Source organism: Hevea brasiliensis, chromosome 4 (assembly GCF_030052815.1).
Source record: "Hevea brasiliensis isolate MT/VB/25A 57/8 chromosome 4, ASM3005281v1, whole genome shotgun sequence".
Taxonomy (NCBI): Eukaryota; Viridiplantae; Streptophyta; class Magnoliopsida; order Malpighiales; family Euphorbiaceae; genus Hevea; species Hevea brasiliensis.
The window spans coordinates 11,320,823-11,337,674 of record NC_079496.1 but is presented as its reverse complement, the minus strand read 5'-3'; the positions used below and the strand labels follow the sequence as shown (position 1 = coordinate 11,337,674).

The window sequence follows — 16,852 nt, the reverse complement described above, 5'->3', positions numbered from 1 at the left end:
GAAACCTTTCCTTATTATCTCCCATCTGAAAAAAAAAAGGTTTCTTTCTCCTATTTCTTTCACCAGCTCCAAGACTCTCACCCCTCTCTCTCCTCCCATTTTTTCACCAGAAGACCAAAGACTCACCCCTCTGGGAGTTGATGGGCGAGCAATGGGGCTTCGGAGGATGCTGCCGCTGATGAGAAAGCTTTAGATCAGACGAAAATTGATAAGTTACCAAGCCAATGTAGGCTCAAACTTATCAAGAAGGCTTATTAAGAATCTTTTCTATAGTTTTTTTACCAATCAATTTTGATGATTTTGCAAAAGAATATATGAAGATAACTCCAAAAATTTAGTGGCAATAATATGAAAACTAAATTACTTCATAATTGAATTAAATCCCAACAAATTATCCATGCATCTCATATTTGATATATTAACCCAACATATTTAAAAGTGTAGTTATTTAAATAATTAGTAAAGAGCGATGAAATGGACTGTAATGCCCTTCATTTAATTCTTGTTTTATTCTTTATTCCCTCTCATCTTTTTTCTCTACATTCCATGCCTTGATACATCATAGCCTGGAGATACTAACCCACAGCAAACATCTGATCTGAGATATTAACCCTAAGAAGTCTAGCTTTGTTTATGAAACAAAATCTGAATGTGAAATTTGATTTGGCATTAATGGGTCTTTTTGTTAATTGATAAGCCTAAGGGGATGGATGACGTGGCTTCCAATTTAATTAAATGCCAGTGATCTGTAATCCAAATGAAAGATAATATATTAGTGGTTAATTAATTATTCACATGCAATATGAGAAATCAAATAGCGAGGTTTTAATTCCTTGCATCTCATATGGATTATCTAATTATTTTATACAGAAGGCCATAGAGAGAAAGGACAAAGGGATGTGACTGAACGTCGTGAGCGTACATTCAATGAGCTAGTTGTGCATGAATAAGCTAAATCCAAATCATTCTCTCTCGCGCTATGTCAACTCAAACCACATGCAAGCAGCTTCTTCTTCTTCTTCTTCTTCTTCTTCTTCTCTTTTTTTTTTTTTCCTTAAAAAAAATTCATTGGAATTGTACATTATTTTAACTGGTAAGCTTATTTTTCTCTTAATTTTTCAAAAAATCTTTTTATTCTCTTTGTCCTTACTTCTTTTTGTCTTGGATCATAAATCGATTGTACTGTTTATTCATATTATGTAATTTAGTATAATTTCTTAAATGAAAAAAAAAATTATCAAAAATTTTTCATAGAGAAAATAATGATGATTTAATTAGGACTAAAGCAATATTGTTAATAGCATAAGTGACTAATTTAATTATAATATTTTAAATTTAAAAGACAAATTTTAATGTAAATGCCATATAACTATCTATGAATTGAATTTATTTTTTGTTATAAAAAATTTAAATTCTGAAAAAACTTACTTAGATTTGATCTATTATAAAATTAAAATATAAATTCGTGGGTTCTGTTTATTTTACATGCAACCTCCACCATGCATATTATAACAAAATTTGGTTCACATTATGGTGCAAGTTGGTGGACTAGGATCATAAACCACACTAACCAATTCACAACGAGTTGGTGGTGGTTGACAGCAATGTGGAGTAGGTTTTTTATCATCATCTTTCTTTTTGTCATCATCAGGCTTTTTCTCTTGGGGCTTCACCTCTTCTACGCTTTCTATGCTTGCGTAGTTTATCTTCTTCCGAAGGGCCTTGGTCAAGCATGCTGCATCTACTCTTTCTCCTATCACCACCAACTTATCTTTGTCATCTCCTTCTATTGCCACCGAATTCACACCTAATTATATATCACCATAGAGAAAGACATTAGCTTAAGTAATCAGTATATATGTTATTAAATCAAATAAACTATATTATGAAACTCACCATCAGCAATAGCAGCTATCTTCATAGCTTTGCATCGGCATTTATCACAACAAGTCGTCACCTTGATGACAATCTTTTGCTGCAGCATTATCATAAAATCATGCTAAGTGATTCATTATAATTAACTAACTAGTTTCTAATATAAACATAAATGGGCTTTCTTTCTAGTGCCAATTGCACTTACCTTCATTTTCTCGAGCACCAAATTAAGGTTTTGTATAATTATTGAGTGGTATTTGAGTGAATAAGAAGAGAGAATCAACAATGGGTATTTATAGACGGAGATCAAACAGATCCAAATTAAGGTTGCATGAGAAGTATAACTTGCACATGATCATGGGAAATTACTAGTTGTGCATGGAATTTTAAGGAATAATAATAAGGAGATCCACTATTTATGGGTTCAACGCATACATTACCATACTTTATTAAAATTAAATCTTTTGCTTAATTTGTTTATTAATGATCCCATTTACTAAATAATTTCAAGTCAATGTTTATTCAAGTAATTAGTTAATTCCATTTAAAATGACACCAATTCAATTACCGATAATTTTGCATTCACATGTTCTATTTTAAACACCAAGTCAATTGCCAATGGCTTGGCATTCACATGTTTTATTTTGGAGGTCTTGTTTAATTAATCAGCCTACTCAAATGCTAGCCATTCTCTCTAAATTATCATTGCATTAGTAGTCTAATATGATCCTCTATCAAATTATATCATTGAATTAATACTTTACTAGTCAAATTAATACATGTTTTCAGAACAGACTTTTCTTTTAAAAATTTCTAAAATATATAAAAATAAAAGTTTATCAAATTAGTAGTACTATATATAAGAACAATGTGATAAATTCTGAATTTGACTCTATTAATATGATAATTATAAATAGTTGGTAGAACAATGTATATTTATTTGAGTATTTAGTTAATATGTAATGTAGTGGGACTACAAGAACATTTTGACTCCATCTTGAATTTGATAATAAGGCTTCGTTTATTTTGTAAAACATAACTTATACATGAAAAATATTTTCTTAGTAAATATTTTTTCATGAAAATATTTTTCATTATTTGATTACAATATTAAATTAATGATATATGTTTATATCATGCGTGTATAAATGATTTCATTTGTTAATAGAAAGTGACTTAACTTTACATTTGATCAAGAGAATGTTTTCCAATAACCCATTTTTCTGAGTATTTCAAACATTAAAAAATATAAAAAATATTTTTCATAAAATAAATGAAGTCAAATAATTATAACTTGATAGAATAAAATAAACTTTTATGACCCATCTTGATTTTGATAATTAGAAGATGGTAAATAGAGGAATATATCAACTTGAGTTTTTATTTAATTTGCAATGGTACTATAAGAACATTATGACCCCTTCTTGAATTTGGTACTAATTTGATGATAATTTAAGTTTATAGTCATATAAAGTAGTGATCTATAAATTCAAAAATTTGAGGGTTGGATTGAGAGTCAACTTGCTCATATGATTTGATTCAAAGATAACTCATTTGAATTGACTTGATTAACTTCAAAGATAACTCATTCACAACCCATATATATATATATATATATAATTTTTTTTTTCTTGCGCTAGGGATCTTATTCATAAAACAATTTCTAGAAGTCCAATCTGCCACGGCATCAGCCTGACCAGATCCACACAAGAACAATATAAACTTTATTTTTTGTTAGTTAATTTGTAGTAAGCTCCACTATATGACCAAATTCATTCAATATGTATGGAAAAAGTCATAGGCAATATTGTAATACAAGTTGGCAAATGTGTTAGAGCAGTCAACTGGTACTGTATATTATTTTAAGTTCGACCCTTAATTAATGATATGCTTCTTATTGAAGAAACATACTTAGTACCCTGAAAAATGGCCTTATTTTTATGTTAGTTAATTTGCACTAAGCTTGTTCATACCTAGCCATTTTCGGCATTCAAAATTAAAATTAGTAAAGGATACAATGGACTCTTACTTCAGCTAATTACAAGGGATTAAAGGGGGAGCTAAACCAAACAAGCGTAAGCTATTTTGATAGATACAAAACTGAACTCAGCAATTGGACCTTGCCAATAGTCTTAACACTCTTTAGCTTGGATATATATAATTTCACATGTTATCAAAGCATGCCACAATTTGAGGTCTAAAAAAATATGATAGGCAGTGACGCAGCCAGATAGACTCATGGACTAGTAAATGATAACTATACTTAATAACTCGAGTTCAGTTTAATAGCACCTGAGAGGGAGTATTTACAAAGAATTAATGAAAAATATATTGCAAAGAGTCAAATTGATTTAAGCCATTTTGATGGAAGCGATCTAAGTTCAATAATTATCAAAAGTTTTCATCATTTTTTATGTGGAGGCAACTCCAAACTCAATAATATATAATGACTTTCATATTATAATGAGTAGAATTCAAATTTAAGATGCTTGAATTGTTATTAACTGAGGGCATGTCTCTGTAACCTGTTGAATGTGATATAAAAATCAAAATTTTGAAATTGGTATTGAAAATGGGGTGCAGAAGCAGGACAATCTATGGTAATACGATAAAAGGAAAACTCTTAAACAGTGTTAGGCGTGAATCTTTAACAGATGATAATTCTGTTACACGTGAAAAATAGTCCCACTTTTCTGTACTTTTCTGTCTAGCTCAGTTAATAATATCATGGAATATGTGGGTCCTTCCATGTTGATGATCATCCTTCATTTGGCTGTTTCCTACCAACTTTTCTATCTGAACTAAAGGTTAAAACTAGCAGATGAACACATTATTGGTTAAAAATTTAAAAAAAAAAATTCCTTTGTTGTTGCTTCCCCTTCCCTTTCCATCATTCTTGATTTGGGTGCCCCAAAATCCAACTAAATTTTGCCTCCATTTGATGCTTTCTACTAGCAATTTTCAGCATTATATAAGCAATAAGGCCAGCAAAGCCATCTTGGTCTTGCTAAAATCAATGAGAGTATAGACAACTCTGTTAAGTCCTCTTGCTTTTCCTCCTCTTCTTTGAATCAATAAGGCCAATCAAGCTAAGATATTTATTTATATTTGTTGAGTATGAAGACAATCCACATTGTTAATCATGAGTTTGAAATTTGAATGCGTCTGAACTTTGAAGAGCTCTGTGAAATGCGATCCAAAAAATTAAAAATATTTAGCTTTATGAACATTTTAACTCTAATAGATACATTTTATTACTGATCATAATAGTCTAGTGGTAAGCTTATGGTGTTGAATGTCTCTAACTTACCTTCAACTTTTTCCATTAACACCTAAAAACCAAATATTGACTCCATCTAGTATGTATATTGATTGGCTACAAATTATCCATATTCTCGACACTTTGAAACCCATCTCAGACTTGGTAGTAAATTCATTTTTAATAGACTGGATTAAATTAAGAAGGTTAATTTTCGCTAATTTTTTTCTTTTTTTAAGAAAACGATATTTGGAGGGAAAATTTAAAATAATAAAAGAAAGAAAGCATTGTGGTTAAAAACCTAGGGATTAATAATATGGAGGAATGTTTTTTTGTCTGTCAGATTAAGCCTATATCTTATGAAAAGAAACTAAAGCCATCATGTACTTTTTCGCTAAGAGAAAGGTGATGAGTATGACATTCCTAGATGTAGGGTAGGGTAGGGTACCCTTTAAAGCACGCGCCCAATGGGCAAGTTCAAACTGAAAGTAACAGATAGTGGGTGTCATTTGCCATACACAAGAATCCAACCACAACAGTCACACATGTATCCGATATCTCCAACTCTTTTCTTCCTCCATGCCACTTCCATCCAACAAGTCTAGGACAAATCAAAAAATGGGGAGAGAGAGAGAGAGAGAGAGAGAGAGAGAGAGAGAGAGAGAGGGGCAGGCTTTGCAACTCTTTTGCCACTCTTTGATGAAGAGCCCTTTAGTGAGGGTTCACTTTCCCTCTTTCCTATGGAATGATTCAATCAAATCCAAAAGAGAAAAAGAAAATGAACATCAATATCAAAAGTTATTCCCTGTTGCAACCCTTGTCCTGTCTCCACATTTCTTATTGCACTTCACAAAGGTATAAAGAGAAGGCTCAAAGCTATAAATAATAAAAACATCCCACCAAATGAGGCACATCTTCTCCAAAGCTATAGCAGCTCATGGAGAAAAGCAGACACCGCATTACCTATCCTTTTATTCCTCTTTAAAAACCCTTCCAAAAACTACCTTCCATTATTATTTGGATTTTCTTTCCTGCCTTTTTATCCTCAAGAGGCCCTTTGGCCTCTTCTCAAATACACCAACCCAGATTTCTTAGGTTAGCCACACAACGTTATCTTCTTGGACTTGGTACTCAGCTGCCGATTCCACTTTTCCTTTTACATCATTCAGACGCTATACCGAATGCATCACACAAACACGTCCTATATATAGGAACACAGAAATCCATGGCCTATTCAAAGAGCAGTCCCATCACTCTCATTAACAGATAATCAGTTCTCCATCAATGGGTAGGCAAAACTGTGATCCCGCTACCATGCACTCCTCCATTGCCCTTCTGCAGGAAAGGTTTAGACAGCTAGAGAGAGCAAAGGAGATGAGGCAGCAAAGGGAGCTCTTAAGACTCTTCTCTGAAGCAGAACAAGTCAAATCAGCCAAAGCTTATGAGCCATCCAGGCTTTTTTTTCACTCTGAGTTAATCCCTTCTTCACCGAGGCAACCACTCCAAGGTTCTCTATACCTCCATCCACAGGCGAAGAATGAGCATACAAATCTTCGCATCAATAAGACTCCAAATTTGGTGAATTTATGGTCCAAAAATACCGTCACGCACATTACAAATGACTTTGATGAATCAGACGTTGATACCTCACTTCATTTGTGAAAAAATTTTACAATGTTAGTAGTTTCTCCCGTGTTCTTGTTCCTTTGTTCTGTTTCTCAAGTCCTTTTATTGCTTTCATGGAGCTGTAAAAATAGAGAGAGAGAGAGAGAAAGAGGGAGAGATGTAACTACTGTCTACCAGGTCTCTCATTATCATCTTCATGTTCAGCAATTACATTGGAATCAGAAAGACCATGCTCTGGTCTATTTTGGAATGAATCCTCATCATACTTGGTACCATCAGAATCTTCATCACTGCTCCATTTCCTCTTCACGATTCTGGGAACCAAGCGAGTAACTTCTTTGGCCTCCATCATTACGTCATCATTGTTTATCCGTTCAAATCGAACAGCACTCACTTTTCTGGCATTTCCAGCTAATATCTGCACCAGGACAAATTAATCACAGATATTGATTGTAATTCTGTAACAGCTAACCACAATATAGTTTTTCTTAGATTCTATGATCTGTTAGATCCACAAAAGAGATGAGCAAAAAGTCAATAAATTATTAAAATCTGGACCCCAGAAAAATGATTTATTGTTAATATCACTAAGACATTTCCTACTAGTTTACTTTGACTAAATGCATGGCTCACCAATCTGCTAGGATATACCAAATGTACAAGGGAAATGCAACAAAGCAATTTAAGAAGGAGAAAGTAAGAGTTTTTTGGTCCAAGAAGAGGCTTCACATCACTATATTCAAGTCAACTCAACTACAACACAGTTAGCTACATAAATACTTTTTCTCCCTTCTATTTCATTCAGCATCTAACTTTCTATAAGCCCTTATGGTGCAATGAAGCACCCCGACATCGCTATGAATAGGCAAACAGTTGAATTGCTGTCTGTACAAGTTAGTTGGATGTCATGGTATAGTAATGACTTGCAGCATTCTACTATTGGTTTTATTTAGCAAACTTGCACTGAAATAGTAAGGCAAGATGTCATTTAAGCAACTATTAATTCCATCAGATCTCAAATTCTTATATTTTTACTAACGCCGCTAGTTTGAATATCACTGCAAGACTAATAAAACATGAAGCAATAGCCTTATAATGTCTCTGGCCCAGCAACCCCTCAAATTATGAACCAGGCCCAAGTCAGGCCAAAAGTTTTGGACCTTGGCTCAGTCCTGGCCTGCCTATTTAAGCCTATTTCTTTGAGATGAGATGGAATGAGCTCAGAAGAAAAACTGCAGAAGTACAAGTTGCTGTACACACAAATCAATCATACTTCACGCAAGAATACAAACAACTTTATGACCGCATATTTGCATAATGAAGCTTCCAGAATAGGTAAAGCTAGACAGGTAAATCAATATATACCTCAAGTTTATATACATGATGTTTTTCATTCTGATCTTGTCGCTCAGACTTGCCTTCAGTCTGTTCATCATCCTCTTCTTGATTTTCCTTCTCGAGGATCACTTTGATGCTCTCACCAGTCCTTGGGATGTATCCAAATGCCTCACATATAAAACCTGACACTGTCTCATATTGATGACCCTGTAAAATTGTGCAGAAAGAGAATGCTATTGAGAATGCAGATTTAAGAATAAATAATCAATATGCATAAGTAATTGAAGTGAGCCCGGAGCCTTCATTGAAGTGACAAAACCATACAATTTAATTGCCCAATAAATGGCCAAGGTCATAGTGTAATAATGGTTTAAAATGAACATAAATCAGGCACTAATTTTGGAGCAGCAAAAATAAAGCAACAATGCTACACCTCCCCAAACTGCAAATATTGCAGACTGGGCCCTTATTCTGATGATTAATTCCCTAGCATATATACATTCTTCAATTTCATAAACCAATCAATAACAGCATATTTGCACTTTGCAGTATATTTTTTGTAAAAAAAAGAAAAATGGTTGGTGTTATTTGTATAATAATAAGATCATATATTTTTACGCACTAGTATTTTTTTTTTTTTGAACTGACACAAGTGAATTACTTTAAAATCCTTATTCCCGTTTAAATGAGAATAATCACTGGTTGAGTTGAAAGGGTATAAAATAGTCAACTAATCATCAGCAAAGCTTATTTTCTTGTTGAAGATTAGCATCTTACTAGAATTCCAGTTAACCCTGTTGTTTTGAGTATCAACAAAAGAAAAATATGTAAAATATTTGAAAAATCCTAGATGAAGCAGGTTAGAGAACATCACTTTGGGTAATATTTACCAGTAGTTGGCAAAATATTGAATGCCTAGGAAAGATTTTTGTGCATTATTTTGTGAGTAAAATGAACAAATGAGTGGCAGAAACAAGAGCATCTAGTGAGATTTTGTTATATACACATGTAGAAGCATAGGCCTACGGTAGCTGATGTGGCAATTTACAGGAAACTGAGAGGGTTCTTCCACCCCACAATTAAACTATGCCAGAACAATCCAGGATTCATATTCACTGATCTACATACCAGACAATTATCATCTATTTAGGTGCTTCAATAGCATATACATGGAGAGTTCATTCTCAAAACCAAAAATATATAACATACCTCTGGCATTTTGATATTTAGGTCTTCAGAGAGTTGATCGATAGTTGTATTAGCATCAACATCATATATTCCCTCTGCTCGCATTACAATGTAGCCAGTTTTCTTCTGTATCTCTTCCTACGATACAAGAAATAATATCAACAAAATTAAAGGTGTACTCGTATGCTGGTATTAAATAAAGCTACAAAAACTTGCTATATTTTCAGAACCAGACAACTTTAACACCCTATAATAACCTCCATAGGAACTTGATGCCTCTTGTTCCATCAACTACAGTTTATTGACAAAAATCTGTAGAAAGTCTGAGGATTTCTAATGTTGCTGTCCATGTTAAAAGTTACCAAGTCTTGCCAAACCCACATACAAATACTATTTTACTCTTTTTTGGGCAACACAAGTCTTCTAAAAGTATAAACAAATGGATAACTACACAAATATACAGAAACAACCACAAGACATTCTTCAATAAGGATTGTAGCTTGCAACATGTCATCTAAAGATCAAGATTAGCAAGACTTCTGCTATCTTTATCTCATCTTGTCTACTCAAGTCTGCAGCCTGCATTCGATTTTCTTTCCCTATACAACTTATTAACCAGAAAATTTAAAATAGCTTTGCTGCTATTCCATCACAAAGTGGAGAAAAATAGTTGGCATTCCAAAGAAATCTACACAACCATGAGAATATAATCAGAAAATAAAAATCTACAACTCCACACAAGCATATTAACAATGCATGAAATGTTATTTTCAGCTTTACTTTTGAATCATTTTCATCGAAGATTTCACCAACAATCTCCTCAACAACATCTTCAAGGGTTACTATCTGCTTTGTCCACAGAAATGAGAGAACAAATATTAGATAACATAAACATAAAATACATCACGAGCATAATTGAATATTAACATCGCCTTCATCAAAGCTTCTACAAACAGAAAATAATAATAAATGTTCTGAGAGTTCAGCTGAGTGTTTAACTTCAAGGTGTCTATAACCTGTCTTGTTTGCATCAATGTTAAACCTACAACTCCTAAAATTGTTGTGATAAACACATTACACCAGTGTCAGGTACCCCAGACCAACTAGAATAGCGATCAACAATTGCCTATAGAAATATAGATTTAACATCTTTTTTTTCCCCTATTTGGTAGCAGTTTGGCCTTATAACGTGATATTTTTCATCTTTTAAGCTTATTGCTTTTGGATGTCCTTAAAAAAAAATTATCCTTAAAAAAAAATTAAATCTCTCTTAAATTAGGGTATTACATAACCTCCCAAACAATGAAGACTTTGATATTTGAATATTCTTGTTTATTCCATGTTGTTGATTCTTTTAGTTTTAGAGATACTTAGCATGAAGCAAATTTCTATAGCATCTCCATTCACTACAAGACTTAAAAAAAAAAAAAAAAACCACCATGACTAGTATCATAACTTCCACTTTCGAAAATAATAAGAATTCTTCAAAAACAACTTTTAAATCACCAAGTGAAGACCCTAATAATTACTAAAACTAGGTTGAAACAGCGGATAACAAGCTATATCTCAGCCATGAACTTCTCTAAAATGTAGAAGGGTAAATACAGTTTTGAATTAGGAGGATCAGTTAAGATTTGTACATACTCCAATAGTTCCACCATATTCATTAAGAACAACTGCCATGTGAACCTTCCTGATGCGGAACTCTCTAAGAAGATTCCAGACTGACATTGAATCTGCAAGTACAGTAATTGCGTTCATGACAAAACCAATAAATCAATAAAAATCATTCACAAAAAATTCAAAACAAAAGAGAGCTGTCAGTGGCATTATAGCAATGTGAACGTCTTGAAGCACTTTATCAAGAAATAAGGTCCATCCTTAACAGTTATCCTGACATCTTTAATTCATGGTGCCCCATGAAGCCGATAATAGCTCTATTTTACACGACAACAATAAATGGAATTCATCAAAATTTGATAGAAAATTCACATTATAGCAATATATCATCTCATACAACTCTCTAACTGAACTTAATGAATTAAATTTACATGGTTGAAGTTCAATTAGCTAGTCGAAAACCATGTTATATTATTTTAACTTAAAATTTTCAATCTCATTTTTTATAACATCTGATAATGTTGAATCCAGATTCCAGATCTCCAAGCATTCCTTTGGTAATGACCATTCAGTAGCAAGTCTGAATCAATATCAAAAGGAAACATGTAGAACTGAACCTACAAAATGAGGCAACTTTTCTAAGCAACAGATGCATAAAAAGCTTTATTGAATTTGGAGTCTGCAAGATATTGATGAGACAAGGCTGTCTTCCAGCCGCCAATGATTGGGCAATGTGAGACAGACAGCACCTGCACAACTACCCAAATGTTCTCCTAATTGAATAGGTAATAAACTAAATTCCAATCCTAATACAGATTATAATAAGAGACAAATCACAACATATACTACTAAAAAAAATCAATCACAGGTTACAGAATAAAATATTACCAGGCACAAAGTATGCAGGTTTGTGAGCCATGTCTCCTACAGTTGTACTTTCTAGTAGCTCACCCTTCAAAATTAAACATATAATAATTCTACAATCTATGAGATTGTTGAATACCTTCAAGTAACAAAGTGATAGAGATTTCAAAGAGGGAGGAATAGGAGTAGAAATTGCCTAACCTTCCGAACATAATCTAGCAGATCCATTGCATATGCAATACCCATAATATTGTCCACTCGCTGCTCAAAAACAGGAACCCTATAAAAAAAATGTTGACAAAATTCTTAGCATGTTGCTAAAAGAAATGGTTGGCATGAAGTATTGTAGATTAATTTACCTTGAATATTGATGGGTCACCCACAACTCATGAAAATCAACAAGAGTTGCACTGGCATCAATTGCGACTACATCAACAAGAGGTGTCATGACCTCTCTAACATGTGTATCCTTGATCTCTAGCACATTTTCAATCATATCCTGTTATAGAATACGAGACATTCGAGCACCTTAACCAAAATATGTAGAATAGGAATGTACTTCCAACATTTAAAAGACTCTCATAGAGAGGCTTAAATTTAATGATATACAAAGGCAAGCCTATCAAGACTACAGATTTTAGCGCAATGTGAAGCCCTGGCGAGTTTGGTTGGAAAGTTCCAACATTAGGAAAAATCAATGCAAATAGAAAAACTCGTGTCTGAGGTCATCTTTCAATCAAAGTTAGCTTGCTTCTGCTTATCTTAGGGTAACTTATATTTATTAAAGTCCACTGGCAAACAAAGGGACTGATACTATTAACATCATAAATTTTTCATGATTTTACCTATGCCAAAAGGTTATTTGTTGATACCAGTTATTATTCTTTCATAACTGGACACAAATCTTTAATAATTTCTCCTTCTCGTTCTTGCACAAAAAAATAAAAGATACTGTTAACTTGTACATTTGTCATTACTTCTCACTGTATCCAAAAGTTATTTGTTGATACCCGTAATTATTCTTTTGTGCTAGGTCACAAGTTCCTCATAACAAATTAATAATCACTCTCTCCCTCTCTCTCACACAAGGGGCCTGATACTGTTAACTCGTACATTTTCCAACTACACTATATCCAAAAGGTTATTTGTTGATAACAGTTATTAATCTTTCATGCCTATTGTCTGGTCACAAGTTCCTCATATCAAATTACTCTCTCTCTCTCTCTCTCTCTCTCTCTCTCTCTCCACCTCCTCCCCCCCCAACACACACACACTCTTTTAGTGTTCTTTCATATTCAGAGAATGTTTTGTGTCAGAAATAGCAGATAAATGCACAAAAGATGAAAGTCTATCAATATAGCATGCAGAAAATACATCAAATTGCTAGCAATTTTTTTCAGGAACCAAGATTATTATATTACCTGTTCTTCTTCCTCTATTGCCCCACTCAATTCTGCCCCACGCAACATCAACTTCAATTCTTCTTCAGTAACATATGGTTCACTAGCAAAAAAAATGAAAAAGATGTGAAGAAATGAGGAAATACTAGTTCAAAGAGCATAAATGAAATGACTTCAGAACCTTCTATTGACACAAATACCAGAAACAGATCCATATACTAAAAATGAAGGGAAAAAGAAAAAGAAACAAAATATGGAAAAAGGATGCATGAATAGAAAATTTCAGATTTCTAGTAATGTCTTGAATCACAAATGTAAAAGGCTATTGCTATTTTAATTTATTAAGGAATCAATACCATATACATTTAAAATGGCCAAACAAAAATGCAACAATTATTTCAACCATAAAACTTTGTATGCAACAACAATTTCAACCATAAAACTTTTACATGTCAATTGTTAATACAGAACAATATCCTATATTGTCTAATATTCTTCCACAAAAAGTCAGAGAACACCTCCAAGGTCCTTGAACTACCCAACCATAATTCAGAAAATAAATACAAATATTCTGAAAATAATAATAAAAAAAAAAAACAAAATCTAACTTCCATGTCAAAAAATGCAAGTTATAAGAAAGGTTCAAGAAGTTTAGGATTAATTCACCTTCTTCCTTTTAAACCAAGTAACTTTAGCATTCCCATCGACAAGTAGGTGACGACTCTTCCCACAGGATACAACACCAGGGAAAGCCATGCCACTGGCCTGACCTAAAGGCATCACAAACAAAATTTAAGTAGCAATAAATTTGGCTAAGGCACAGAAGAGCTAAAAACCACAAACGTAACATAAACTAATAAATTAGCAAACATATGTACTGGGCACACATGCACTTACCACAAACCTAGCAACCTCTGCGGCATTGTGAACAGCTATACTTTTCGGAGTGATCTCAGTGAGGAGTAATATTGCAACCTAGATTCATTGAAAAAAAAAACAAAGAGATAGCTGGTTAAAGAAAATTTTGCAAAAAGACAAATATGTCTTTGGGTGTGATAAAGAGCTCAAGAATAAGCTTGATACACACTTCCAAGCTCTTTGACATCTCATTTATTGGGACACTAAACTAAGCACCTTCCCAACACCATATTTTCATATTCTAGTGTAGTCTTATCTTATATAATTATAAATAAAGAGTAACATGCTGAAGGGCCATAAACACAAAGCCATAGAAGTAAGACTGACTACTACACAGTGAAGTCCTATATTCACCTAGAATAGGATTGATTATCAAGAGGAACTTCAAAATTCCTTCTCATTCATCTCTAATGCATTACCTCATAAATGAAAAAGAAACTTCATAAACAATCAAACAGAGATATTTTCCAATTTGTCATTCATTTGAGAGCAGCTGACTGATTATGTCAGACCAATCTTTGACAGTTACCCCCATGGCTCAGCTTGGACACCAAGAAGGTCCTTTCATCCTTGGGCATTTCCACATAACTCAGTACGAGTTAACACACATGCACAGAGAGAGAAAGGAAATTTGTACATACAGTCATTACTCCAGTGGCTGCACTAACACCAGCTTCACCAAATATTGCTGTGGCTGCATCTGTGACTAATGCAGTTGCCCCAATATTGACCACACTAAATACAGAAACAGAATCTACAATGAGAAAAAGCTTCTGAACTTAAGCAGAAAACATGGAATCAACTACGCTATCAATGATTAGAAGGGCAGTACGTTGTGCCAATAAGAATAGTTGTCAGAAACCGAGTAACATCACTACGGAGCATTTTGAAGACACCATCATCAGGCTCTTTTTCAGCCAGCTCACGGACCTGATAGATTTATGTTGGATGGACAATTAAATCAAAGAAAAATCATCACAGAGATGAAAGAAAGAGGTAACATATGCAAACATCAGAACACAAATAAATGCATAAAGCATAAGACCATAAGTTATTTAGTATTTAAAATATATGGAATATAGTATGCTGCAAAAAGATGTATATTACAGCTTAAAGTTCGTAAGTGTTCCTGCATTTATCACTTAAAAAATTATGCTACTTATAAAATTTTAATGCTGTCTACTCAATTTTTATGAGTTGCACTTTGAATCTAATGAAACGTGTTCAGCACATAATGTTGTGTGGCGCATCAACGTTCAAAGTAAAGATTAACATATAAGAAAATTACATACTGCAACATACAAGCTCAAAAAACCTTGATCCCTTAATATAAGTTCATCAAATAACACCAAGTTACACACTTCCACTAGATATCATGCTGCAATAAGTTTATGTCAAAGTGTTTCTATTTGCCAACTATATCACATTGACAGGCAACACTACTGCATTGTATCAATCAAAATAAATGTCACATTGACACATCATGAACTCAAGAAACAAGAATTTCTTCTGATTTCTTCTTTTTAGATTTTCAACATTATGTATGCGTCTTAATCTTTTTTTCTTCTTTTTATTATAACCACAAGCAAGAACTCATTGTGCACAAAACCACTTCAGCTACATTCACAAACATTCCCTAAACGTAAAATCCATCCAATCTCTAAGTTAGAAATCCATACCTTCCATGGCCACAACGTGGTTATGGAAGTCTCAGCCATAGAAAAAAAAGCTGACAAACCCAGAAGTGCAGCCAATACCAAACCCTGCTCCTTGAAAACCGTAAGAAGCTGAGAAAGCTTAGGCCACGCACTCCTCAATGACAATATGCTTTGCCCAATAACACCATACCCAGCATTCACCACACCTTCAGCTGCAAACACTCTTTTGCACCTGAACACCAAAACCCCACACACCATTGCACCCAAAACGAGGCCGCGTTTGACCAACAATCTTATTAATCCTGAATTCACACCCGTAGCGGCATTTTGTTTAATACCCAGATCAGCATTAACTTTGCTTCGTGATTTTGAATGAGCTATAGCATCAGAAACGCTGGCTGTAGGAGAAGCTGAAATACAAGGTGGTCTAAAACTGTACGGATTGGCAAAATTTGATGAGATACGAGATGAGAATTGATAGTTCTTTTGAGAAACCTTAACTGTTATCTTTGCAACTCTATTGTAAAGCAAAAGACGAGAGGATTTTGATCCAGAAACGAACTGGGACCGCCCCAGAATGGAGGACTCGCATGCAATTGCCATCAGTAAACCTCACTCAAAACCCAAAATTTTACTGCACGAAAAAATAATGGAAAATCTAGCCAAAAATTGGATGAGCTAACCCTAGTGCTATTTTTGGAAATAGAATTGAAATGATAAAGACTGGAAAACGAAAAACCAGAATTGGGGCATAGATTTTAGTAAGTGTATTGTGGAAGAGCGAAATTTGAATATGCAAGAGAAAGTAATAGAAAAGAATGAAAATGAAAAAGGGGTTTTAAAGGGTCAGAGACAGAGAGAGAGATTTTTTTCATATTGATTAAAGAAGATGTTTTGATGGTGGCGAGGGTGATGGTGGCGAGTTCGAACGCTTTGGCTGCGTCGAGAGTTGGTGAGGTGGAGAAGATTCTGCAGACCAGCAAGTGCTGTACATGTGAAATTACTCTGTTTGCCCTTCTATGATTTATATGTATAATGATATAATCTACTATCTGTCCTTCTATATTTATTTTTCTATATCCTTGTGTAAATTAATAAAAGATAAA

At 33.7% G+C, this 16,852-nt stretch overlaps 2 protein-coding genes across 2 annotated transcripts; both read right to left on the bottom strand.

Annotated features, from left to right (window-relative positions):
* Positions 1-1,523: 1,523 nt before the first annotated feature.
* LOC110665183 (heavy metal-associated isoprenylated plant protein 47-like) lies at positions 1,524-2,087 on the bottom strand. The gene is made up of 2 exons (XM_021825194.2): positions 1,897-2,087; positions 1,524-1,807 (listed from the first exon to the last, which is right to left on the bottom strand). The coding sequence occupies exons 1-2, from the start codon at positions 1,988-1,990 to the stop codon at positions 1,524-1,526; spliced, it is 378 nt and encodes a 125-aa protein (XP_021680886.2). The 5' UTR covers positions 1,991-2,087.
* Positions 2,088-6,757: 4,670 nt separating this feature from the next.
* Positions 6,758-16,757, bottom strand: LOC110665221 (putative DUF21 domain-containing protein At3g13070, chloroplastic). Its single transcript, XM_021825247.2, has 14 exons — positions 15,768-16,757; positions 14,921-15,018; positions 14,730-14,823; positions 14,068-14,145; positions 13,837-13,940; positions 13,192-13,273; positions 12,130-12,269; positions 11,972-12,050; positions 11,795-11,858; positions 10,931-11,022; positions 10,067-10,132; positions 9,308-9,424; positions 8,126-8,305; positions 6,758-7,178 (listed from the first exon to the last, which is right to left on the bottom strand). The coding sequence occupies exons 1-14, from the start codon at positions 16,347-16,349 to the stop codon at positions 6,924-6,926; spliced, it is 2,031 nt and encodes a 676-aa protein (XP_021680939.2). The 5' UTR covers positions 16,350-16,757; the 3' UTR covers positions 6,758-6,923.
* Positions 16,758-16,852: the final 95 nt, after the last annotated feature.